Source organism: Seriola aureovittata, chromosome 17 (genome assembly GCF_021018895.1).
Source record: "Seriola aureovittata isolate HTS-2021-v1 ecotype China chromosome 17, ASM2101889v1, whole genome shotgun sequence".
Classification (NCBI taxonomy): domain Eukaryota; kingdom Metazoa; phylum Chordata; class Actinopteri; order Carangiformes; family Carangidae; genus Seriola; species Seriola aureovittata.
This window is the reverse complement of record NC_079380.1, coordinates 22365263-22391915: the sequence shown is the minus strand read 5'-3', so window position 1 is coordinate 22391915 and position 26653 is coordinate 22365263. Positions and strand designations below refer to the sequence as shown.

Sequence of the window (26653 nt, the reverse complement as noted above, 5' to 3'; positions counted from 1 at the left end):
CTGAGGGCAGATATTCTTTATTATGAATTATTATTGTAATTAATATGTTATCCACACACAATAACTAGGGCCTGCTTCAGGATCTTTTGTATAGTATTTGCCTTGGAAAAAAAAAAACAACCCAGCGTGCCTGTTTGTGATGCAAATCATTTCTTATCATGGCTCCATGTTACATACTCGCTTGAGCCGTGTATTTACATTGTTATCTACAGTACGTTCGTGAAAAAATATGGATTTGCCTATCACTGATCTACGGTCTATACGTGTCTATTGAAACAAATACTCAAATAAAATACATCTTAAGTCCCAGAAATTCACTAGAAGCGAACATTTCTTCCATAAGATTGAAGTTCGCCTCTTAAACTGTCGGAGGGATGCAGAATAAAATCAGATTTTATGAGCAACCACGAACAATGTAAGATCTCCCTATTATTTACAGTGGAGCTGCGTCCCGCCTGTGTAGAACAATCATCTCCTCCATATTCGCGCTAGTCTGTCAGGTGGGCGTGTTCCAGCTCTGCCATTGGTCAAACGCTGTTCCCTTTCCTCCCCGGCTTCCGGTTTCTTTTCATACGCACGCCCAGCCACTGAATAATGATAATAATGATCAAGATGGCTACTACAGAATACTCCTTGCGGTAGCTAACCACCGATTTCATGGAAGCTCTCCAAACTGCTATTTCTCACTTTTTAAGTCCCTCGTAGGTGACGGGGGCCGTGCCAGGGATTATACTATATGGATTAAAACGGGCTGAGAAGCGATAAAAGTGGTTGTGTTGTCTGCAGCACTCATTCTGAGGAAGCTAGCTAGCACAGCAACTAGCTAGCTGTACTTGTCGACCATCTCCAGGTTTAGCTCTACAGCCAGCGGCAGAGGAGCGTGGCGCTGCCCGTTTTGAGTGCCCGGTCGTCGGACGGAGAGCGTCAAATGGCAGAGCCGAGGAAAGTGCCGTTCGTCACCATCTCAACCTTCAACACCTCGCCGCCGACCCCGGAGTCCAGCAAGAAGCGCCGCCGCGAAGATGAGGCCATCGACATCACTTTTGAGAAAGATGGAGGTGGAAGTGCCGCCGCGGTGGGGTCAGGAGGTTGCGGAGGTTTGTTTGGTCACACGAAAGGAGGCGACGCCGAGACCGAGGAGACGAAACCCACCGTCCGCCTCAACCTCCCGCTGACCGAGCCGAATGAACGAGGGTCCGCCGAGTTCAACTACGGCGAGCTGGTCAACTCAACTCTTACTCAGGTTAGGAGAGAGAGGAGACAGTAGGCACCATGATCTGTGCAAGAGGGGCCTTTTCTGGCACCAGTTCAGGAGAGGCGCATTGTTTTGGCTGTGAGGATGAGATGTGACACTTGTTACTGATGTTACTGACTAAAGAGTGTTAATTTGCACATGATTTCTTATGCTTAGTTTTAATGTTAATTATGACCTTTGGCTAAAGTTTGGACAGGTAAATTAAGACAGGAAATGAATTAATGCTGAGGATGAAAAGTTTACTATTCATATTACTGCTTTAAAACTGTAGACTTGTGTGTGACAGAAAATTGTTATAGCAGAGACTGTGATATCCTGAGTTTTAGTCCTTACTGAGAGTGAAACTACGGAAACACCAGGTCCTCCTCTTCTGTGTGACTCTTCCTGTCTGGTTAACTGCCTGCTCAATGCTGCGTTCATGTCACATGGGATGGGTGGTAGAGAAGGGAAAAATCTCCATGTTTACAACAAGCGTTCACATCAATTTAGCTGGTTGAGTGAGGATTTAAAATAATACCATATTTATATTGACAGTATAACACTATTTTAATTAATCCCCTTGCACAATGGACTTTGGCTGATGTGAGGTGTCCCTGTTTGTTTGATCTTTGGGTACTTCTGTGTTGTGAAGCACTGAGTTGGATCTCAGTTGTAATTACAACTTGGATGTTGACGTTAACACTATCTGAATCTTGTTTTTATGATTATTCCAATATGACATGAATGCGTCATAATGCCCACATCTGTCAAACTCCATGTCCTTGGTTTGTAATGCAGACTTTCCGTTCTAAGTTTCATGTTTCAAGCTTAACCAGATACGACCCCTAATGACATTTTCTCAGATTTCAAATTGCTGCATTCAGAGCCACAGGAGACATTATACAACTGTTTTTCTCAGTCTGAGTTGTGACGAGCATGCTAAGAAAACCTGACTGATGAGGTTCATAGCTGTTTGTGTGAAATGGCACTCTATGAAGGAAAACATCAAAAGCCTCTTGCTTCTGTTTCACCCCGATCCAATTTCCTTGTTTACATCAGGTAAAGCATGCAGGTTCCACAGTCCCTAAAGGACTCGCTCCTCCCCTGGACCCCACCGACCCCTTTGCTGATGATGAGAAGGAGAGACGGGAGGTGGAAGAGCTGGCCAAGAAATTCGAGAACAAATATGTAAGTGTTGTATCTGAATATATTGTTACAGCTGCAACTGTCAGGATGTTGTGACTGCTATGGCTGCCACATCCCTAGGTTTTGATACCTGCGTTTCCCTTCTGTTTGCAGGGTGGAAACTCTAAGAAGAAGAAAAAGGACAGGATGCAGGATCTCATTGATATCGGATATGGCTACGACGAGACTGACCCCTTCATAGACAATTCAGAGGCTGTGAGTTCTTTTTTTACAAAAACACACACAAAGTTAATCAGCAATTAGCCCCGACCTTATTAATTAAAATGATAAATTATTTTCCAGAGTGTGTGCCCCTACAAACATTTTGAGTTTAAAACTTTGTTTTGCAAAAATCTGTAATTTGTTCAAATGCTGTTGATCTTAAAACAACTGAATAGCATTTCACTTCACAACATCGCACGTTGCGTCCCGGGTAGCGGAAGAAAACTAACAGTAATTGTACTTCCCTCCTGACCTCAGTATGATGAGCTGGTACCGGCCTCTCTCACCACAAAACATGGCGGCTTCTACATCAACACAGGCACTCTGCAGTTCAGAGCAGCGTCTGACTCTGAGGGAGAGAACGCAGGCGCCGAGGATAATCACTTCAAGGTAGGTTCTCGCTTTTCTGCACAATCCATTGAAAATAAAAGCACCTAGATATACAGGCAGATTATACATAAACTTTCAAGTATGTCAGTGTTAAAAGTGTTTCTGTAATGAAAACTGCTTTTGTTATACTCTACTAATTATCTTCGTTTTTTCACCCATTTGTAGAAGATGAAAGATGGCGAAGAGCGGGTGATCAAAAAACGGCGGAAAAAGCAAGACGGAGTTCTGGAGGAGAAGAAACCCAAGAAGAATAAAGTACCAAAGCCTGGGTGAGCGTTTAATATTACTTCAGTGTTTAATCTCAGACTCATTTCTCCAATATTATGATGTATAAAATGTTTTTATATGTGTTATTTCCTCTTTTCTAAAGTGTGTGTTGGGATTCAGTTAAAGGTGCAGACTAATTCAGGTGTAACAACTGTGCAATTGTATAGACTGAAATAAGGAGTTCCCTAATTGGGTGTTAGTTAGATCTGTCATGGTTTCCCATCAGCACCCTCAACAAACTCTCAAGTTTGTCAGTTTAGGAGTTAATCATGATAGATTACTTCCTGTGCCGGTTTGTTAAATATTTTTCTTCTTCTTGCTTCTTCTGCTCTGGCAGAGTTTCAGCCCTGAATGTTCATCGGCCAGAAAAGAAAAAGAGGAAGAAGCTGATGAAGGACTCCATCCACCTGGCCAACATGCTGCGCCGCTTCACCAGGGAGAAGGAGGAGATGCGCAAGAAGAACATGGCTTCTGCCGGTCTGCCGCGGCCCAACGCCAAAGTGCCCAACGCCAACAGTGCGCTCCTCAACACCCACCCCAAGGCTGCTGGCAGCAACGACTGCGGCATGGCTGACCTGAGTGCCGACCCGGCTGTGATGTCACTGCTGGGTGCAGCCAATAACGACATACTGCAGGACATGATGGGTGACCTGGACTTTGGGATGCTGGACTCCCCTCAGCCCTCCAGTCCGACGCAGGGAGAGAATGGCTCCTTTGGGATGGGACATAAAGCAGGTGGTAGCCGAGTGTCACAGGGTACTGTGATGACCCCTCCCCCTCTGCCCACTGGACTCCCAGGCCCGCTCACGAAGCGCATCGAAGACCTGAGAGCGGTACGAACTTCTAAACTACCCTTAATCACATGTTGTAGAGTTTAATTTACTATCTTCAATATAGTTTTTTTGTTTAAACAGGAAAGTCGGATTCAGATTAAAGATTAAAAAAGTTTTAAGGGTGTCCTGGACAAGATAGGGAGCAATGTCAATGAGTTACAGACAAAAATGCCACAAAATCTGAATCAAACTGAAATGCAATCAAAACACCAGGAATAACATTTCTAATACAATCATGTAAAAGATGTAAAACAAACCAAGACGATCTAAAATAAACCATAAAATAACCCAAAACCAACTGCAAACAATAACTACATGAGACTAACAAATAAAAATTCTAAAATACCCCCAACACATCGGCAGCCAGACGAGAGAGCTTCCACTTTCTGAAGCAATGAATTGATTTTTGTTTAAGTTTAGATCAAACTAGAGAAAGTTCCAGGCAGCGGAAACACGCATTAAAGCTCCATGACCAAGTTCAGTGCAGACGACGGAACGACAAGCATCTCTCTTCACACATTTTAGTTGAATAAATTTACATAGATAAGGTGGCTGTTAACCCAGGCATGGCTTTATAGATAAGTGTGCACCGCTGTTTAGTTTGTCTACGGGAGGTAGAGAAAGGGAGGTCACAGATTTCAATCACCTCGCCCCTTTATGTGTATCTGTGTTTGTTGAGGCTGTGACTTTCCTTTCACCAATGTGAACAGGATTAACGGGGACATATCTTCTTCTGTTTGTCTGATAATATCTCTTGTCACAGGCGTCCCGTCTGTTTGATGAAGAGGGCAGGAAGAAATTCTTCACATTGGACATGAACAACATCCTGCTGGAGTGAGTAATGTTCAGGTTTTTCACTTTTGCAAACTGCTATAAATCAACAAATATGAATCTATACACGTCTCCCTCTCTCTCTGTGTGTGTGTGTGTGTGTGTGTGTGTGTGTGTGTGTGTGTGTGTGTGTGTGTGTGTGTGTGTGTGTGTGTGTGTGTGTGTGTGTTTGTGTGTGTGTGTTTCAGTATTGAGTTGCAGGTTCAGGAGCAGCCGGCGGAGGTGCGTTCAGCCGTATACTCTCACCTGGAGGCCTTTGTGCCCTGCAATAAAGAAGCTCTGCTCAAACGCCTTAAGAAGCTCAGCCTCAACATACAGGTGTGTGAAGAACTGATAGTCGCCGTCACTTCCTGTCGGACCACGGGGACTGTTTGTTGCAGTTTGAAGGATATTCCAATGTGCTTTTAAAAAACTGTCCTCCGCAGGAACTGAAATGGTTGAAGGTTTGTTATTCAGGAGATTCGTCACAGTGTCATGGAAAGTTTGATCAAAGAAGAGTTTTCATTTTGTTATATTTAATTGATCAGCAAAAGATGCTTGCAGGTTCATGTCCTCCAGTATTTCACACGACACGAGCCGGCAGGTGTGTCTACATGTAACTGTGTGAAAGCTAAATTGTTGTTTTCGTAGCTCTTGTGTCTGCTGTCGGCCGTGTGCCCGTTATCTGCTTCTATATTTAGCGCGTGAGAGTGCCGGCCTGCATATGCGCGCGCGTGTGTGATTTCTGACTGTGCTTATCCCTGTCTCCCAGGATGACCGTCTTCGAACGCCCCTGTTGAAGCTGAAACTGGCGGTATGCAGCGTGATGCCGGAGCAGATTGCTCGTTACAACATGGACTGTATAGCTAAAGTGGCAAAGTGAGAACACGTCTGGAGTCAACTGTGTCTCTTATTTTGAAAGCAGCGCAGATTGTTGCACTACGGCACATCTGTTTGCCTCTTAACATATTTCCATCGATGTTTCTCTCTTTGTTCACAGGCAGCAGTCTGAGGAGGGGGAGAAGAACGGGTCAGAGGACGACGACGAGGAGAAACCAGGGAAGAGGGTGATGGGGCCTCGGAAGAAGTTTGTCTGGGACGACAAACTCAGGTCAGTGTCACAGAGGAAGGAGGTTCACTTCTTATTCAAGCGGCAATAAATGTTCATAATGGTCACAATCACTTTTCCCTCTGTAGTGATTGGAGTATTTGGATAATTGTATGTGTTTTCCAGGACGCTGCTGTGTAACCTGGTGCGGGTGAAGCTGGGCTGTTATGAGCTTGAGGGCAAGAACTCGCTGTCTCTAGAGGACTACCTCAAAGCCTTCATGGAGACTGAAGTTAAACCTCTCTGGCCAAAGGGCTGGATGCAGGCCAGGTGTGTGTGTGTTTACCTGCTGTTATGACTTTGTTTTAGAGTATTTATAATTATTACAATAGTAGCTTTAACTAGCAAGATTGACGCCCTCCTTATTTCTACCTGCTAGCTGAGTTTTAAACCCCTTTACGGGAATATTTGTTATATTAATATGTCTTACATGTTTCTTTTTATCTGCAGGATGTTGTTCAAAGAGAGCATCATGGCTCATGGTCACCTCACAGGCTACACGTGAGTCATGTAACTTACTGCTAACCAGATTTCTCATAACTGACTCTGTTATTTTAGCTTGTTCTCACTCACGTGTGTTGTCCTTTCACTCCAGAGCAAAGAAGAAGATGGTCCCTACTCCCAAGGCCAAGCCAAAGGTCAGACTTTTAATTAGTTGTTCTTTAAAAGTGGTTCACAGGGCTCTTGATCAGTCCTACTCGGTTTAGTTTGTGGTATTCATGTTATATTGTTGCTTATCATGGACACTTATTGACATATAACACTCTGTGTTCTAATATAAAGTTTCAGCAGCTTGAGTCAGACTCAAGTTTCTACTTTAACACTCATTCCAACTGAAATCGGGACTCACATCTTTGTCTCACTCTGCTGAAGTCTCATCTACTTTCAGTTAAACTTTTACACAGAACAAGTAGATTTAATCCCCGTCTCTGCCACTGGGTTAGAAAGGGAGGACTCTTCTGAGGAGGAATGATCAGAGCAACTAAAAGATGATCTTTAAATGTACAGTACATGTGTCAGAGAAACTGGAAAACCTGTTTTAATACCATTAGGAGTAAAGTTATGAAAAAGTCTGTGTTGTTTTTCTGTAATCTTTAAATCCAGGAGGCTGTCTGGGTTCAGCGGGCCACACCCTCAGCAGGCGTCACTCCTTCCCCTGCTGCCCAGGTTGCCAAGCGACCACCTCAGTCACCGTCTGAGCCCATATGTCTCGATTCCCTCGATGAGGATCTGACAGTCCCATCCCTGGACTCCATCTCCCAGGCCCTCGCCATCCTCGGGAACGCAGCCAAGGGCCTGGCCCAGGGGGACAGCCCCCCGTCCCCGGATGGATCCAGGACAACCACCAACCCTTCTTCCCTCAACGCCTCGCTACTCATTCAGCAGCAGCAGAAGAAGAACGCCGTCAGTACTCCCAGCTCCAATGCACCTCACTACATCTCTACCTCTTCGTCTTCCTCCACCTCTCTGTCTCGGCCCTCCTCCATCACGTCCTCTCCTCTGCCCTCAGTGAGGGTGGATGGGATGGGGGTCGTCAAGGGCACGCCGCAGGCGCACAGACACTCAGTTTTGAACACTCAGAGACCTTTGGGTGTGGCAAAAGCCAACATGCCTGCCTCAGCGTCGCCACCTAAACCACGGCCACCGCCCACCGCGTCTCCACTTGTGCCCCCAGGATCAAAGGCGGGGGTCTCCACTCCCCCCTCTGGCCTCCTCAAAGGCAGCAATAATAATAAAGGCAACAGTGGTGACGCTCTCATCCTCACGTCGCCTCAATCTCGACCACACACCCTTTCATCAACCTCGCTCATGACCCCCAAAACCTTCCAGACGCCCCGCCTGCCCCACACGCCTCTGAATAAATCCTCCCCCTCCCTCTCGCAGACGCACCCTGGAGTTCAGCCCCAGCCCCGGCCGCAGTCTAACTTCATCACCCCTATGCACGCCACTCTCACCAAGTCCACACACAGCAGCATCCCACCTATTGTCAAACTCACGCCCCGCACCCCCAACCCCGTCGTCACCGCCACCACCTCAGCCTCGCCCTCCATCTCTCAAAGCCCCAGGTCTCAGGCAACCCCCACCATACACCAGTACTCTCCCAAAACCCCAGCAGGGTTCCGCCCGACGTTCTCAGGTGCCCAAGGTGGAGCAACCAAGCCAGGGCAAGGCAGCTACACTCCTCCAGGCGGCCAGAAGACCCCCAACAACAACAGCACCACCAACACCAGCCTTATTAACACCTCATCCATAAGCAAACATTCAGGGTCCAGTGCCTCCCCCACCGTGGTCTCAGCCAACCCAGGCCAGCGTCAGAGGCCCGGGAGTGGGACACCTCAGGGGGCCAAGTCTGTCGTGTCTGTTTCATCATCATCCGTCTCTTCTCAGTTGCCACAGGTTTGTACCGTCAGCAATTATTATTCAGCACATGTAGTGTTTTGATCATTCACCACATCCAGGAAAAAAAACCTACTCGTTAATTTGGTTTCCTCAACTGAATAGTACGTGGATTAGTCAGTGTTGCTCAGTGTTCACACGCACTCTGGAACAATACGAGGAAGTTCGCCGAAAATCACACACAGTTTTCCGCTTGTAATGGTGTTTAACCATGTGGGTTTATTTGCTGAATGTCGCTATGGAAACATGCAGTGGCAGCACATTGCAATATACGTGACAGAATTCAATTTGTGATACTCAAAGCGTTGAAAAATGTGGATTTTCCAGACCCACTGTCCCTCGTGTTCCTCGTGACAATCCCCAGACCTTGATATGAACAGCGTTGTCTTAGATTATGTTTTTGGAACAAAAGAAAAATAAAGGTCTGTGTATCGTCAGGAGAAGCCGGGACATTTTACTGCAGAGAGAGATTGTGGTCGTTCACAAGTCTCAGCAAACACAACAAAATTACCTGCATGACTAAACACCAGTACGGGCGAGTAGCAGTGGTGCAATGTATCTACGTATATTTACTCAAGTACTGTATTTAAGTACGAATCTGAAGTACTTATACTTACACAATTTTAATTCGATGCTACTTTATTCCTCCTACATTTAAAAAGCAACTGTAGTTACTTTGTGGATTCAGATTTAATACACAAAACTTTAATCAGAAACTATTTTAATAATTGATTAATGGTTCGAACAAACACTAGTTCCCACTTTTCAATTTGTGATGATTTGCTTATTTTCTGTTTGACATCACTGTTCACTAAACGTCTCACGGTTACTTGTTTGGACAAAACTAAGATATTTGCAAAGAAAATGTGATGGGCATTTTTACTTATTGTTAAGAATTTAATATAATATCCTAAATTATTATAGGTTAAACTACCCAACAATAGCAATACATTATATAGAAGTTAAAATGAGTTCCCACTAAAATACTTAATTAAATGAATCGGTAAAAGTAATTACATTACTACAGTATACAGTTAATACTGAAAGCAGTAATTCTGCTGCATAATACAGAAGTTTCATTTTGTAAAAACTAATTTAGTAAAATCTTGATCTGTTTCTGCTCAGGTCTCCACAGCAGGCGGCGGCAGTCTGCTCGGCTCAGCCTCGTCTCTTCCCCTTGGGTTTGGGATGCTGGGGGGCCTGGTGCCCGTGTCCCTGCCCTTCCAGTTCCCCCCGCTGCTGAACCTGCCTCCGCTGGGTACGGCGGGCTCCAGTACGGCAGCCAGCGGCGCCGCAGCCAGTAGCAATGCAACGTTCTCTACCCTGACCCAGAGTGAGTGATGAACGCGGGGCAGAAACATGGCTGCTGTATACAGATGAAATTTAAACTGAACACCACATACACATTTAATATTAATGACGGGCGCTAAATATGATAAATAGTATAATGTGGAAAATATTATTAGTATTTAAATATTTCTCTATAACAGACAGGCACTCTGTGTATGTGACATCAGTACGCTGTCGTCTGTTTGGGTGTTCCTGTGCAGGCTTTGTTTTGTGTTGTATGTTAGAGCATCATGTTTTTATCACCATATTGTGTGTCAGATGTAAGCTTGTGATTTTTCTCCTGTTTGACATTATTCCATTTTGTTTGCTTCATATCCCAAAATTTCTCTCAACCCTGTGTCGGCTACTCTCCCCCACCTGTCACTCACTTGGCCTCACTCCTCTTCCTTGTCTTTATCTCCTCCTCTGTTTGGCTGTCATTACCTGTTCTTCACCTCTACGCCATCTTGCCCCCCCCCCCCATTCCCTGTTTTGTTGGCATCTGTTCCCCCCTCCCTTTTCCTCCTTGCTCCCCTGTCCTGTCTCCTCAGATCTGTATAAGAGTCTCCAGTCAGGGTCTCAGGTTGCTCTGCCTCCTCACTTGCAGCTCGCTTTCTCAGGTAAAATCTGACCTTCCCTCCACCCTCGACGCCTGCTCCATTTACTCCCTCTCCTGCCTTTCTTTCTTCTTTCCAAAGTGTCTGGTGTTCTGTCTCAGGTTGTCCTTTTCTGTCTGGTCCTGTTCTGCTCTCTGCTCGTCAGTTGGTGGCCGCATGCCTTTTTATGGACTCATTTCAGCTGTCTCTGTAGTATATACGTGTGTATTTTATTTTTCTTTTTGTCTATCACTGCCTTTCACTGATTTCAAGAACTGTACTATTCCTGTCCAGATGTCAGTCAAAGCCAGGGAGGAGACACTAAGAGGAAGACTCTATGATACAGCTGGATTTCTCCACCCAGTGGATGCCGTCTGATGAGATGACGGGACGTTGGGACAAATCAGGATGGAAATGTGGGTTTGGGTGACAGCTGGGACGGACCACTGATAACAGGGGTCTGAAACACAGACTGGGCTACACATTTGATACTTGATCTGAGAGGATCAGCTCAAGTTTTCATGAATACCACAGTTAAATATAATTTTTTTAAACAATTTGATAAGTTTTAAATACTATTCTTCATAGAATTGTTAAATAAAATGACAAATACTGTTTGTCAATGTTTACAAGATAGACCTATATCACTGTGGACAGGGAGAAGGAATGAATGGGTTTTATAGGTGAGTGTGTGTTTGTGTGTGTGTGCGCGAGAGTGTCTGATTGTGTGTGGTTGGTGGCGGTGAACGTGTGCCTTTGTATGTCTCCCTCTCTGATGCATGGTCAGTGTGTCTATTTGGTGCTGTTTTTATCATAATGTAATTATCACTGATACCTGTAAGAAATGTAAACTGCAAATTGTTGAATTTGAGCTTTTTTTTTTCCAATGAAAGATGTAAACTTTTTCATTGTACTTGAATTCTCAAATGAATTCGTTTCTGTACAGAACTCAAGCTGACTTTTAATTAAAATCTTTCCCTTCACAATAGAGAAATTTGATGTGATGCGACTGATGCTCCTAGTATTAAATACCATGTTAGAGCTAACACACAAAACTGAAGGTAACACACTCTTTAACAAAACCGAGGCACAACACCACACATAAATAGGCAGTGTAGGTTTAATTGAAACCTTGATTTGGCTATTAACAAATCAAATTTATCAATGAACCCTAACATAAACAGACATGACAAATTTGAGAAGATTCAACAACGATGAATAATGAAAGTCAAGTTTCTGAAACACCTTTTGACACCAGATCAAATCACTGACGTCCGACAAATAACAAGCAAGACAAAAAAAAGAAAAAAAAAAAAACGATACAAAAACGGGGAGAGGGGTGTCAGTCTAAGCAGTTTGTGAAAGACTTAATGTGAAGGGTAACTTGAACTGGCAGTATGAGAAGGTCAGGATTGGCCGGCCCTCCTGGTGCTTCTCCCAGATGGTTTCCCCGCTCGACATTGTCACTCCACGTTAACCTTTCCGAGCCTACTTGACCAGAGGCCTGGTTTTATCATCGTCGCCACACTGGTGGGCTTTGTACTTTTTCACCTCAGCCATGTACTTTGACCAAGCATCGCTCTTGCCTGGTTCAGCCTGGAGGAAAGGAGGCACAGGTGGATCAACTTCATGGACTTAAAAAGTACACACAGATCATGCTGGTACCACCAACACCAACAAGCCCACTTACTTCTGAGTCCTGTTTCTGCTTCTTCGCAACCATGCCGGTCTTTAGGAACACACCTCCTCTGCGCTTCCCCACCTGGGTTAGGGGATAGAAGACTGAAACCGTTATAGGAGCCCTTGCAGGTGGACTGCCAATGAAGGAGACTACACCAGAGCAGAAGGTCTACATTTAGTCTCCTGCCGCACCACCAGCGAAACCATCATCAGTGAGGAGCATCCCCAGACTTGACTGATCTATTGGTTACATATTGCAGTGTAAAATAATGCAAGTACAACACTAGCACTGGCATGTGTGTGAAATGTTACAAATAATACTGAAATACTGGCCATTATTTCAGGATGTAATAACTCAATATCCAGGGTAGAGCAAGACTTAAATTTGGATGTGTGTTGAACTACTGCTATCTCATCTTACAACTGGCAAACCCCTTACAAAGCTCGTCACGGGAGGGGGCTTCTTTTCCACTGATGTCTGTCCTTGCTCGGTGGCTCTCGCGGCTCCACCTGTTTGCTGCGTCTCCTTTTTCCTCCTCTCCTCCTCCTCCATCTTCTTCTTGAACATCTCCATGAAGCTGCCGTCGTTGGCGAACACGTTGCCTCCGGGCACCGGGGCTGTGCTGGCTGCCGGTGCGGGGCTGCTGCACGGGGACGCGGGGCTGTCGCAGCTGGAGTCACCGCTGCTGCCGTCGCCGCCCGTTTGAGGTTTGCCGTGTGCGCGCTTTGAATCCATGTTTCCTGGGCGTAATGTTCATACACAGGCACAGTCCGGCAGCTCAAAAGCGAGTATATGTCCGTCAGTTTTGTAAGAAGTATGGCTCTAATTCTAAGTTGGCCTTTAATGAAAACAACGCTGCCAACACGCTGCGAGACGGGCTGGACCCCACCCGCGATACTGTATAAAAAAGCTGAAGTTAATCTAATCAACTACACACTCCACTTCAGAAAAGGCGGTAGCTTTTTAAGAAATAAGGCCAAATAAAAAAAGGGCTTAAAGGCTTCACAATGACAGCCCACTAGCACAAACCCCGTAACAAAAACAAAAGCAGGCGCTGGTTCGGTGCTAACGTGGCTAACACTGCGGGCTAATGCCCAGTTTAGTAAGGCCTTTACGGACGAACAAACTTGATCTAGATCTCCAGTTCATGTGAGAGATGCGTCCAAATATGAAATTTACAGTTACAACGCACTATAAAGTTCAAATACCTACAGCAAACACTGAGAAGTTCCCAGACTTTACCAACGATTTTCGCTAACTTTCGCCATCTATTACTCACTGTCGGCCATGTTTAATTTCCTCCGATGACGTCACGTCGCGACTCTTGCGCCCCCTGCTGTGCCGGAATTGAAACTGATATGAAAAAAAGATTTTTTAAGTCATTTATTTATTTAAGGATTCTGGCGAATTTATTACTGAAAATTATTATATTGTTAAGTTCAGTTCAGCCAACTTCATTTATCACCCATGGCAATTCATATAGCTTTACAATATAATACAAACTTTGTGTTTGCACATACTATATTAATATACTATATTACAACCCTCAAAAACAGAGATCGGCTTTTTAATGTCGTCAGCCAAATGGTTTATTAATATATAAGATCGGAATTTATATTCAGGAATGCCCATATGCAAATGTATATATAAATATATATATATATATATACATGTGTTGAATTTCCATGTTTGAAATAAATGTACATATGAAGTAAAATCATATATGTACACCTGTTTAAAGTATAGCCTATATATGTAAAAATGACATATGAAACCTATTGGAACACTATCATATATTGACATAAATGTATAGCTGATAGAAACATGTATTTTAGTATGTCTGTTTATGTTAAATATATACTGTATCCATCTCGAAGCCTATCAGTAAATGTTCATTTTATATATGTAAAAATAAAAGATAGAACTGTATGTTTAAATTTAATGAGAAATTATTATATAGTATTATTATATAACATATAGTTTTAAAAAGCATGTTGTTTTAACTAATTTGCATATTGACTATTTCATATATATATATAAGGCAGAAAAAGTCAGTGATATAGTTAGTCATAAAAAAATGCCACAGTATAGTAAGGATTAAAAAGTCATAGTATAGTAAGGCAAAAAATGTTATAAAAATGTCATAGTATAGTAAGGCAAAAAAATAATGACAGTATAGTATAGCATAAAAAATCATAATACAGTAAGGCATAAAAACATCATATTATAGTAAGGCATAAAATATCATAAACATTTCATAGTATAGTAAGGCAAAAAAAGTCATAGTATAGTAAAGCATAAAAACATTTTAGTACAATAAGGCATAAAAAAGTCATAGTATATTAATGCATGGAATGTTATAAAAATGTCATAGTATAGTAAGGCAAAAAATATTGATAAAAGCATCACAGTATAGTAAGGCATAAAATTATAGTATAGTAAGTCATAAAAAAAATCCTAATACAGTAAGGCATAAAAAAATCATAGCATAGCAAGGCAAAAAATATCATAAAAGGTGGTAGTATAGAGAGGCATAAAAAAGGCTTAAAAATATTATGCCATAAAAACATCATAGTATAGTAAGACATATAAATGTCATAGTATAGTAAGGCTAAAAATGTTATAGAATAGTGAGGCAAGAAATGTTATAAAAATGTCATAGTATAGTAAGGCAAAAAATGTCATATTATATTAAGGCAAAAAATGTTTAAAAAAATGTATAGTATAGTAAGCCATAAAAACATCATAGTATAGTAAGGCAAAAAATGACATAGTATAGTAAGACATAAAAAAGTCTTAAAAATATTAAAGCATAAAAAGGTCATAGTATAGTAAGGCAAAATAGTCATAGTATAGTAAGGCATGAAAAGTCATAAAAAAGTCATAGTATAATAAATCATATAAAAGGCATAGCATAGTAAGGCATAAAAAAGTCAAAGTATAGTAAGGCATAAAAAGGCATTAAAAAGTCATAGCATAGTAAGGCATAAAAAAGTCATAGTATAGTAAGGCATGAAAAGTCATAAAAAAGTCATAGTATAATAAGGCATAAAAACATACTACTCTATGGCATAAAAAAGTCATAGTATAATAAGGCACAAAAAAGGCATAGTATAGTAAGACATAAAAAAGTCATAGTATAGTAAGGCATAAAAAGTCATAAAAAAGGTCATAGTGTAGTAAGGCAAAATAGTCATAGTATAGTAAGGCATGAAAAGTCATAAAAAAGTCTTAGTATAATAAGTCATAAAAAAGGCATAGCATAGTAAGGCATAAAAAAGTCATAGTATAGTAAGGCATAAAAAGTCATAAAAAAGTCATAGTATAATAAATCATATAAAAGGCATAGCATAGTAAGGCATAAAAAAGTCAAAGTATAGTAAGGCAAAAAAGTCATAGTTTAGTAAGGCATGTAAAGTCATAGTATAGTAAGGCATTAAAAGTCATAAAAAAGTCATAGTATAATAAGTCATAAAAAAGGCATAGTATAGTAAGGCATAAAGAGGTCATAGTATAGTAAGGCATAAAAAAGTCATAGTATAGTAAGGCATAAAAAAGTCATAGTATAGTAAGGCATGAAAAGTCATAAAAAAGTCATAGTATTGTAAGGCATAAAAACATACTACTCTATGGCATAAAAAAGTCATAGTATAATAAGTCATGAAAAGTCATAAAAAAGTCAAAGTATAGTAAGGCAAAAAAGTCATAGTATAGTAACGCATAAAAAGTCATAAAAAAGTCATAGTATAATAAGTCATAAAAAAGGCATGGTATAGTAAGACATAAAAAAGTCATAGTATAGTAAGGCATAAAAACAAACTACTCTATGGCATAAAAACTTCATAGTATAATAAGTCATAAAAAAGGCATAGTATAGTAAGGCATAAAAAAGTCATAGTATATTAAGGCATAAAAAGTCATAAAAAAGTCATAGTATAATGACTCATAAAAAAGGCATAGTATAGTAAGGCAAAAAAGTCATAGTATAATAAGGCATGAAAAGTCATAAAAAAGTCATAGTATAATAAGGCACAAAAAAGGCATAGTATAGTAAGACATAAAAAAGTCATAGTATAGTAAGGCATAAAAAGTCATAAAAAAGATCATAGTATAGTAATGCAAAATAGTCATAGTATAGTAAGGCATGAAAAGTCATAAAAAAGTCTTAGTATAATAAGTCATAAAAAAGGCATAGTATAGTAAGGCATAAAAAAGTCATAGTATAGTAAGGCATAAAAAGTCATAAAAAAGTCATAGTATAATAAATCATATAAAAGGCATAGCATAGTAAGGCATAAAAAAGTCAAAGTATAGTAAGGCAAAAAAGTCATAGTATAATGACTCATAAAAAAGGCATAGTATAGTAAGGCAAAAAAGTCATAGTATAGTAAGGCATGTAAAGTCATAAAAAAGTCATAGTATAGTAAGGCATGAAAAGTCATAAAAAAGTCATAGTATAGTAAGTCATAAGAAAGGCATAGTATAGTAAGGCATAAAAAGGTCATAGTTTAGTAAGGCATAAAAAAGTCATAGTATAGTAAGGCATAAAAAAGTCATAGTATAGTAAGGCATGAAAAGTCATAAAAAAGTCATAGTATAGTAAGGCATAAAAAAGTCATAGTATAGTAAGGCATGAAAAGTCATAAAAAAGTCATAGTATAGTAAGGCATAAAAACATACTACTCTATGGCATAAAAAAGTCATAGTATAATAAGTCATGAAAAGTCATAAAAAAGTCAAAGTATAGTAAGGCATAAAAAAGTCATAGTATAGTAAGGCATGAAAAGTCATAAAAAAGTCATAGTATAATAAGTCATAAAAAAGGCATGGTATAGTAAGACATAAAAAAGTCATAGTATAGTAAGGCATAAAAAGTCAAAAAAGTCATAGTATAAGAAGTCATAAAAAAGTCATAGCATAGTAAGGCATAAAAAAGTCATAGTATAGTAAGGCATAAAAACATACTACTCTATGGCATAAAAACTTCATAGTATAATAAGGCATAAAAAAGTCATAGTATATTAAGGCATAAAAAGTCATAAAAAAGTCATAGTATAATAACTCATAAAAAAGGCATAGTATAGTAAGGCAAAAAAGTTATAGTATAGTAAGGCATGTAAAGTCATAAAAAAGTCATAGTATAGTAAGGCATGAAAAGTCATAAAAAAAGTCATAGTATAATAAGTCATAAAAAAGGCATAGTATAGTAAGGCATAAAAAGGTCATAGTATAGTAAGGCATAAAAAAGTCATAGTATAGTAAGGCATAAAAAAGTCATAGTATAGTAAGGCATGAAAAGTCATAAAAAAGTCATAGTATAGTAAGGCATAAAAACATACTACTCTTCGGCATAAAAAAGTCATAGTATAATAAGTCATGAAAAGTCATAAAAAAGTCAAAGTATAGTAAGGCAAAAAAGTCATAGTATAGTAAGGCATAAAAAGTCATAAAAAAGTCATAATATAATAAGTCATAAAAAAGGCATGGTATAGTAAGAAATAAAAAAGTCATAGTATAGTAAGGCATAAAAAGTCAAAAAAGTCATAGTATAAGAAGTCATAAAAAAGTCATAGCATAGTAAGGCATAAAAAAGTCATAGAATAGTAAGGCATAAAATAATACTACTCTATGGCATAAAAACTTCATAATATAATAAGTCATAAAAAAGGCATAGTATAGTAAGGTATAAAAAAGTCATAGTATATTAAGGCATAAAAAGTCATAAAAAAGTCATAGTATAATAACTCATAAAAAAGGCATAGTATAGTAAGGCAAAAAAGTCATAATATAGTAAGGCATGAAAAGTCATAAAAACGTCATAGAATAATAAGTTATAAAAAAGTCATAGCATAGTAAGGCATAAAAAAGTCATAGTATAGTAAGGCATAAAAAGTCATAAAAAAGTCAAAGTATAGCAAGGCAAAAAAGTCATAATATAGTAAGGCATGAAAAGGCATAAAAAAGTCATAGTATAGTAAGGCATAAAAAGTCATAAAAAAGTCATAGTATAATAAGTCATAAAAAAGTCATAGTATAGTAAGGCATGAAAAGTCATAAAAAAGTCATAGTATAGTAAGGCATAAAAAAGGCATAGTATAGTAAGGCATAAAAAACTCATAGTATAGTGAGGCATAACAAGTAAAAGAAAAGTCATAGTATAGTAAGGCAAAAAAGTCATAGTATAGTAAGGCATGAAAAGTCATAAAATAGTCATAGTATAAGTCATAAAAAAGGCATAGTATGGTAAGGCATAAAAAAGTCATAGTATAGTGAGGCATAAAAAGTCATAAAAAAGTCAAAGTATAGTAAAGCAAAAAAGTCATAATATAGTAAGGCATGAAAAGTCATAAAAAAGTCATAGTATAGTAAGGCATAAAAACATACTACTCTATGGCATAAAAAAGTCATAGTATAACAAGTTATAAAAAAGGTATAGTATAGTAAGGCATAAAAAAGTCATAGTATAGTAAAGCAAAAAAGTCATAGTATAGTAAGACATGAAAAGTCATGAAAAACTCATAGTATAGTAAGGCATAAAAAATTTGGTAAAAACGTCATAGTATAGTAAGGCAAAAAATGTCATATTATATTAAGGGAAAAAATGTAAAAAAAAAATGTATAGTATAGTAAGCCATAAAAATATCATAGCATAGTAAGGCAAAAAATGACATAGTATAGTAAGGCATAAAAACATCTTAAAAATACTAAGCCATAAAAATATCATAGTATAGTAAGGCATCAAATGTCATAAAATGTCATAGTGTATACTTTGATTGTGTGTATTGTTGTTTTACAGTTTCCACCTTGGACAGATGGAGAGAGGAATGGCCAGACCTGCACAGGGGAGGATGCCTAGATATTGGGCTGTGGCTGGGATTAGTCCCACAAGTAGCATCATTTATTGGACTGGGTATTGACTGAACATTGAGATACTAAACTGGGAAATAGTCTTGGCCTTGGGGAATGGATTGGAATGGTTGTTTTATTGCTAATGTATTTTCATTGTGGGATTGTTGATACTGTCCAGTCGCTCTTTTTTGTTTAGTCGTAGGTAATAATCTCCATCTTTCATACTGTGTTGTACTTTTACTGTATTAAACTATTTTATATTTGCACATTTGCCCTCTTGTGTCCTGTGTCTGTGGCTTAGTGATTTTAACTCTTAACACAAGCTGGTGACATTAAGGCATGAAAAAGTCATAGTATAGTAGAGCATAAAAAAGTTAACGTATAGTAAGGAAAAAACATTGATAAAAACCACATTGTATAGTAAGGTATAAAAACACTATACGACAATAAGGCATAAAAAAGTCAAAGTATAATAAGTCATAAAAAAGGCATCCTGAAGTAAGGCATAAAAAAGTCATAGTATAGTAAGGCAAAAAAGTCATAGTATAGTAAGGCATGAAAAGTCATAAAAAAGTCATAGTATAGTAAGGCATAAAAACGTACTACTCTATGGCATAAAAAAGTCATAGTATAATAAGTCATAATAAGTCATAATATATTAAGGCATAAAAAAGGCATAGTATAGTAAGGCATAAAAAAGTCATAGTATAGTAAGGCATGAAAAGTCATAAAAAAGTCATAGCATTGTAAGGCATAAAAAAGTCATAAAAAAAGTCATAGTATAGTAAGATATAAAAAGTCATAGTATAGTAAGGCATGAAAAGTCATAAAAAAGTCATAGTATAGTAAGACATAAAAACATACTACTCTATGGCATAAAAAAGTCATAGTATAGTAAGGCATAAAAGGTCATAAAAATGTCATAGTATAATAAGTCATAAAAGGTCATAAAAAAGTCATAGTATAATAAGTCATAAAAAAGTCAGCATAGTAAGGCATAAAAAGTCATAAAAAAATCAAAGTATAGTAAGGCAAAAAAGTCATAGTATAGTAAGGCATGAAAAGTCATAAAAAAGTCATAGTATAGTAAGGCATGAAAAGTCATAAAAAAGTCATAGCATTGTAAGGCATAAAAAAGTCATAAAAAAAGTCATAGTATAGTAAGATATAAAAAGTCATAGTATAGTAAGGCATGAAAAGTCATAAAAAAGTCATAGTATAGTAAGACATAAAAACATACTACTCTATGGCATAAAAAAGTCATAGTATAGTAAGGCATAAAAGGTCATAAAAATGTCATAGTATAATAAGTCATAAAAGGTCATAAAAAAGTCATAGTATAATAAGTCATAAAAAAGTCAGCATAGTAAGGCATAAAAAAGGCATAGTATAGTAAGGCATAAAAAGTCATAGTATAGTAAGGCATAAAAAAGTCATAGTATAATAAGTCATGAAAAGTCATAAAAAAGTCATAGTATAGTAAGGCAAAAAAGTCATAGTATAGTAAGGCATAAAAAGTCATAAAAAAGTCATAGTATAATAAGTCATAATAAAGGCATGGTATAGTAAGACATAAAAAAGTCATAGTATAGTAAGGCATAAAAAGTCAAAAAAGTCATAGTATAAGAAGTCATAAAAAAGTCATAGCATAGTAAGGCATAAAAAAGTCATAGTATAGTAAGGCATAAAAACGTACTACTCTATGGCATAAAAACTTCATAGTATAATAAGTCATAAAAAAGGCATAGTATAGTAAGGCATAGAAAAGTCATAAAAAAGTCATAGTATAATAACTCATAAAAAAGTCATAGTATATTAAGGCATAAAAAAGGCATAGTATAGTAAGGCATAAAAAAAGTCATAGTATAGTAAGGCATAAAAAAGTCATAGTATAGTAAGGCATTAAAAAGTCATAAAAAAGTCATAGTATAGTAAGGCATAAAAACATACTACTCTATGACATAAAAAAGTCATAGTATAATAAGTCATAAAAAGTCATAGTATAGTAAGGCATAAAAAAGGCATAGTATAGTAAGGCATAAAAAGTCATAGTATAGTAAGGCATAAAAAAGTCATAGTATAATAAGTCATGAAAAGTCATAAAAAAGTCATAGTATAGTAAGGCAAAAAAGTCATAGTATAGTAAGGCATAAAAAGTCATAGTATAGTAAGGCATAAAAAAGTCATAGTATAATAAGTCATGAAAAGTCATAAAAAAGTCATAGTATAGTAAGGCAAAAAAGTCATAGTATAGTAAGGCATAAAAAGTCATAAAAAAGTCATAGTATAATAAGTCATAAAAAAGGCATGGTATAGTAAGACATAAAAAAGTCATAGTATAGTAAGGCATAAAAAGTCAAAAAAGTCATAGTATAAGAAGTCATAAAAAAGTCATAGCATAGTAAGGCATAAAAAAGTCATAGTATAGTAAGGCATAAAAACGTACTACTCTATGGCATAAAAACGTCATAGTATAATAAGTCATAAAAAAGGCATAGTATAGTAAGGCATAGAAAAGTCATAAAAAAGTCATAGTATAATAACTCATAAAAAAGTCATAGTATATTAAGGCATAAAAAAGGCATAGTATAGTAAGGCATAAAAAAAGTCATAGTATAGTAAGGCATAAAAAAGTCATAGTATAGTAAGGCATGAAAAGTCATAAAAAAGTCATAGTATAGTAAGGCATAAAAACATACTACTCTATGACATAAAAAAGTCATAGTATAATAAGTCATAAAAAGTCATAGTATAGTAAGGCATAAAAAAGGCATAGTATAGTAAGGCATAAAAAGTCATAGTATAGTAAGGCATAAAAAAGTCATAGTATAATAAGTCATGAAAAGTCATAAAAAAGTCATAGTATAGTAAGGCAAAAAAGTCATAGTATAGTAAGGCATAAAAAGTCATAAAAAAGTCATAGTATAATAAGTCATAAAAGAGGCATGGTATAGTAAGACATAAAAAAGTCATAGTATAGTAAGGCATAAAAAGTCAAAAAAGTCATAGTATAAGAAGTCATAAAAAAGTCATAGCATAGTAAGGCATAAAAAAGTCATAGTATAGTAAGGCATAAAAAGTCATAAAAAAGTCAAAGTATAGCAAGGCAAAAAAGTCATAATATAGTAAGGCATGAAAAGGCATAAAAAAGTCATAGTATAGTAAGGCATAAAAAGTCATAAAAAAGTCATAGTATAATAAGTCATAAAAAAGTCATAGTATAGTAAGGCATGAAAAGTCATAAAAAAGTCATAGTATAGTAAGGCATAAAACATACTACTCTATGGCATAAAAAAGTCATAGTATAGTAAGGCATGAAAAGTCATTAAAAAGTCATAGTACAGTAAGGCAAAAAAGTCATAGTATAGTAAGGCATGAAAAGTCATAAAAAAGTCATAGTATAGTAAGGAATAAAACCATACTACTCTATGGCATAAAAAAGTCATAGTATAATAAGTCATAAAAAGTCATAGTATAGTAAGGCATAAAAAAGGCATAGTATAGTAAGGCATAAAAAAAGTCATAGTATAGTAAGGCATAAAAAAGTCATAGTATAGTAAGGCATGAAAAGTCATAAAGTCATAGCATAGTAAGGCATAAAAAAGTCATAAAAAAAGTCATAGTATAGTAAGATATAAAAAGTCATAGTATAGTAAGGCATGAAAAGTCATAAAAAAAGTCATAGTATAGTAAGACATAAAAACATACTACTCTATGGCATAAAAAAGTCATAGTATAGTAAGGCATAAAAGGTCATAAAAAAGTCATAGTATGATAAGTCATAAAAAAGTCATAGCATAGTAAGGCATAAAAAGTCATAAAAAAATCAAAGTATAGTAAGGCAAAAAAGTCATAGTATAGTAAGGCATGAAAAGTCATAAAAAAGTCATAGTATAGTAAGGCATAAAAACATACTACTCTATGGCATAAAAAAGTCATAGTATAATAAGTCATAAAAAGTCATAGTATAGTAAGGCATAAAAAAGGCATAGTATAGTAAGGCATAAAAAAGGTCATAGTATAGTAAGGCATAAAAAAGTCATAGTATAGTAGGGCATGAAAAGTCATAAAAAAGTCATAGCATAGTAAGGCATAAAACATACTACTCTATGGTATAAAAAAGTCATAGTATAACAAGTCATAAAAAAGACATAGTATAGTAAGACATAAAAAAGTCATAGTATAGTAAGGCATGAAAAGTCATAAAAAGTCAAAGTATAATAAGTCATAAAAAAGGCATAGTACATTAAGGCATAAAAAGTCATAGTATAGTAAGGCATAAAAAGTCATTAAAAAGTTCATAGTATAATAAGTCATAAAAAAGTCATAGCATAGTAAGGCATAAAAAGTCATAAAAAAATCAAAGTATAGTAAGGCATAAAACATACTAATCTATGGCATAAAAAATTCATAGTATAATAAGTCATAAAAAAGGGATAGTATAGTAAGGCATAAAATGTCATAAAAAAGTCATAGTATAATAAGTCATAAAAAGGTCATAGCATAGTAATGCATAAAAAAGTCATAGTATAGTAAGGCATAAAAAGTCGTAAAAAAGTCAAAGTATAGTAAGGCAAAAAAGTCATAGTAGAGTAAGGCATGAAAAGTCATAAAAAAGTCATAGTATAGTAAGGCATGAAAAAGTCATAGTATAGTAAGGCATGAAAAGTCACAAAAAAGTCATAGTATATTAAAGCATAAAAACATACTACTCTATGGCATCAAAAAGTCATAGTATAATAAGTCATAAAAAAGGCATAGTATAGTAAGGCATGAAAAGTCATAAAAAAGTCATAGCATAGTAAGGCATAAAAAAGTCATAAAAAAAGTCATAGTATAGTAAGATATAAAAAGTCATAGTATAGTAAGGCATGAAAAGTCATAAAAAAGTCATAGTATAGTAAGACATAAAAACATACTACTCTATGGCATAAAAAAGTCATAGTATAGTAAGGCATAAAAGGTCATAAAAAAGTCATAGTATAGTAAGTCATAAAAAGTCAAAAAAAAGTCATAGCATAGTAAGGCATAAAAAGTCATAAAAAAATCAAAGTATAGTAAGGCAAAAAAGTCATAGTATAGTAAGGCATGAAAAGTCATAAAAAAGTCATAGTATAGTAAGGCATAAAACATACTACTCTATGGCATAAAAAAGTCATAGTATAGTAAGGTATAAAAAGTCATAAAAAAGTCATAGTATAGTAAGGCAAAAAAGTCATAGTATAGTAAGGCATGAAAAGTCATAAAAAAGTCATAGTATAGTAAGGCATAAAAAAGGCATAAAAACATACTACTCTATGGCATAAAAAAGTCATAGTATAATAAGTCATAAAAAGTCATAGTATAGTAAGGCATAAAAAAGGCATAGTATAGTAAGGCATAAAAAAGGTCATAGTATAGTAAGGCATAAAAAAGTCATAGTATAGTAGGGCATGAAAAGTCATAAAAAAGTCATAGCATAGTAAGGCATAAAACATACTACTCTATGGTATAAAAAAGTCAAAGTATAACAAGTCATAAAAAAGACATAGTATAGTAAGACATAAAAAAGTCATAGTATAGTAAGGCATGAAAAGTCATAAAAAAGTTATAGTATAATAAGTCATAAAAAAAGGCATAGTACAGTAAGGCATAAAAAGTCATAGTATAGTAAGGCATAAAAAGTCATTAAAAAGTTCATAGTATAGTAAGGCAAAAAGTCATAGTATAGTAAGGCATAAAAAAGTCACAGTATAGTAAGGCATAAAAAGTCATAGTATAATAAGTCATAAAAAAGGCATAGTATAGTAAGGCATAAAAAAGTCATAGTATAGTAAGGCATAAAAAGGCATAAAAAAGTCATAGTATAGTAAGATATAAAAAGTCATAGTATAGTAAGGCACAAAAAGTCATAAAAAAATCAAAGTATAGTAAGGCATAAAACATACTAATCTATGGCATAAAAAAGTCATAGTACAATAAGTCATAAAAAAGTCATAGTACAATAAGTCATAAAAAAGGCATAGTATAGTAAGGCATAAAAAGTCATAAAAAAGTCATAGTATAATAAGTCATAAAAAGGTCATAGCATAGTAATGCATAAAAAAGTCATAGTATAGTAAGGCATAAAAAGTCATAAAAAAGTCAAAGTATAGTAAGGCAAAAAAGTCATAGTATAGTAAGGCATGAAAAGTCATAAAAAAGTCATAGTATAAAAAGTCTTAAAAAAATCAAAGTATAGTAAGGCAGAAAACATACTAATCTATGGCATAAAAAAGTCATAGTACAATAAGTCATAAAAATGTCATAGTATAGTAAGGCATAAAAAGTCATAAAAAAGTCATAGTATAATAAGTCATAAAAAGGTCATAGCATAGTAATGCATAAAAAAGTCATAGTATAGTAAGGCATAAAAAGTCATAAAAAAGTCATAGTATAATAAGTCATAAAAAAGTCATAGCATAGTAAGTCATAAAAAAGTCGTAGTATAATAAGGCATAAAAAGTCATAAAAAAGTCACAGTATATTATGCATAAAAAAGTCGAAGTATAGTAAGGCATAAAATTTGATAAAAATGTCATAATATAGTAACACAACAAAATTTCATAGTATAGTAAGGCTTAAAAAGTCATAGTATAGTCAGGCATTAGAAATAGCAAGTCATAAAAAGTCTTAGTATATTAAGGCAACAAAGTCACAGTATAGTAGGGCATAAAAAAATCATAATGTAGTAAGTCATAAAAACGTCAAAGTATAGCAAGGCAAAAAAAAGTGAAAGTATAGTAAGGCAAAAGATTTTGATGAAAACGTCATAGTATAGTAAGGCATAAAAATATTATACTACAATAAAGCTTAAAAGACATAGTATATTAAGGCAAAAAAAGTAATATTATAGTAAGACGTAAAAAAGTCATAGTGTAGTAAGGAATAAAAAAGTCATAGTATAGTAAGATATAAAAATCTATAGTATAGTAAGGCATAAAAAAGTCATAGTATAGTAAGATATAAAAATCCATAGTATAGTAAGGCATAAAAAAGTCATAGTATAGTTAGGCATAAAAACATGATACTACAATAAGGCATAAAAAGTCAGTAAAATAAGTCATAAAAAAGTCATAGTATAGTAATGCATGAAACGTCATAAAAATGTCATAGTATAGTAAGGCATAAAACATACTACTCTATGGCATAAAAAAGTCATAGTATAATAAGTATAAAAAAGGCATAGTATAGTAAGGCATAAAAAGTCATAAAAAAGTCATAGTATAAAAAGTCATAAAAAAGTCATAGCATAGTAATGTATAAAAAAGTCATAGTATAGTAAGACATGAAAAGTCATAAAAAAGTCATAGTATAGTATGTCATAAAAGTCATATTATAGTAAGGCATAAAAACGTAAATAACGTAGCTATGTTCATTCTTGGATGCATCTCACTTAGAAAATTAAAGTTATGAACTGAACTGCAAATTTCAAAATTAAACAAAACAAGTGCAGTGAAGTGCTGTATTTCTCATTTTGTTTATACGTTTAGATTTGTCAGTTATCAAGTCTTTCAGATGTGCATATTGAAAGTGATATGATAGATAAAGAATACCATCACCATATTTACCTAACTGTTCAACAGCTGCACGAAAGGATGTGAGAAGTCTGACTAATCAGTTTGACCTTTAGATCCACCAGAATGAACAAGCTGATAAAACCTTCAGATTCCTCTGTGTAGGCAATTTTTTTTTTTCTTTGAACTTATTAATGAAGACAACACCAGACAAAAG

At 36.0% G+C, this 26653-nt stretch overlaps 2 protein-coding genes across 4 annotated transcripts; one reads left to right on the top strand and one right to left on the bottom strand.

The window, feature by feature from the left end:
* On the top strand, positions 1 to 11365 carry ubn2b (ubinuclein 2b). 2 transcript variants are annotated; one of them, XM_056401738.1, is made up of 17 exons: positions 1 to 1243; positions 2294 to 2422; positions 2534 to 2635; positions 2900 to 3031; positions 3197 to 3300; positions 3636 to 4131; positions 4895 to 4965; positions 5151 to 5280; positions 5714 to 5820; positions 5942 to 6052; positions 6176 to 6319; positions 6500 to 6550; positions 6645 to 6687; positions 7154 to 8446; positions 9572 to 9779; positions 10327 to 10395; positions 10666 to 11365. In XM_056401738.1, exons 1-17 carry the CDS (start codon positions 929 to 931, stop codon positions 10710 to 10712), a joined length of 3552 nt encoding a protein of 1183 aa, XP_056257713.1. In that variant the 5' UTR covers positions 1 to 928; the 3' UTR covers positions 10713 to 11365. The 2 variants fall into 2 exon arrangements, with proteins under 2 accessions (XP_056257713.1, XP_056257714.1); XM_056401739.1 differs by lacking the exon at positions 10327 to 10395.
* A 108-nt stretch (positions 11366 to 11473) lies between these two features.
* trir (telomerase RNA component interacting RNase) lies at positions 11474 to 13374 on the bottom strand. 2 transcript variants are annotated; one of them, XM_056401743.1, is made up of 3 exons: positions 12491 to 13368; positions 12062 to 12133; positions 11474 to 11967 (listed from the first exon to the last, which is right to left on the bottom strand). In XM_056401743.1, the coding sequence occupies exons 1-3, from the start codon at positions 12785 to 12787 to the stop codon at positions 11860 to 11862; spliced, it is 477 nt and encodes a 158-aa protein (XP_056257718.1). In that variant the 5' UTR covers positions 12788 to 13368; the 3' UTR covers positions 11474 to 11859. The 2 variants fall into 2 exon arrangements, with proteins under 2 accessions (XP_056257718.1, XP_056257719.1); XM_056401744.1 differs by lacking the exon at positions 11474 to 11967 and having other exon boundaries at positions 12068 to 12291; positions 12491 to 13374.
* Between the last annotated feature and the right edge of the window lie 13279 nt (positions 13375 to 26653).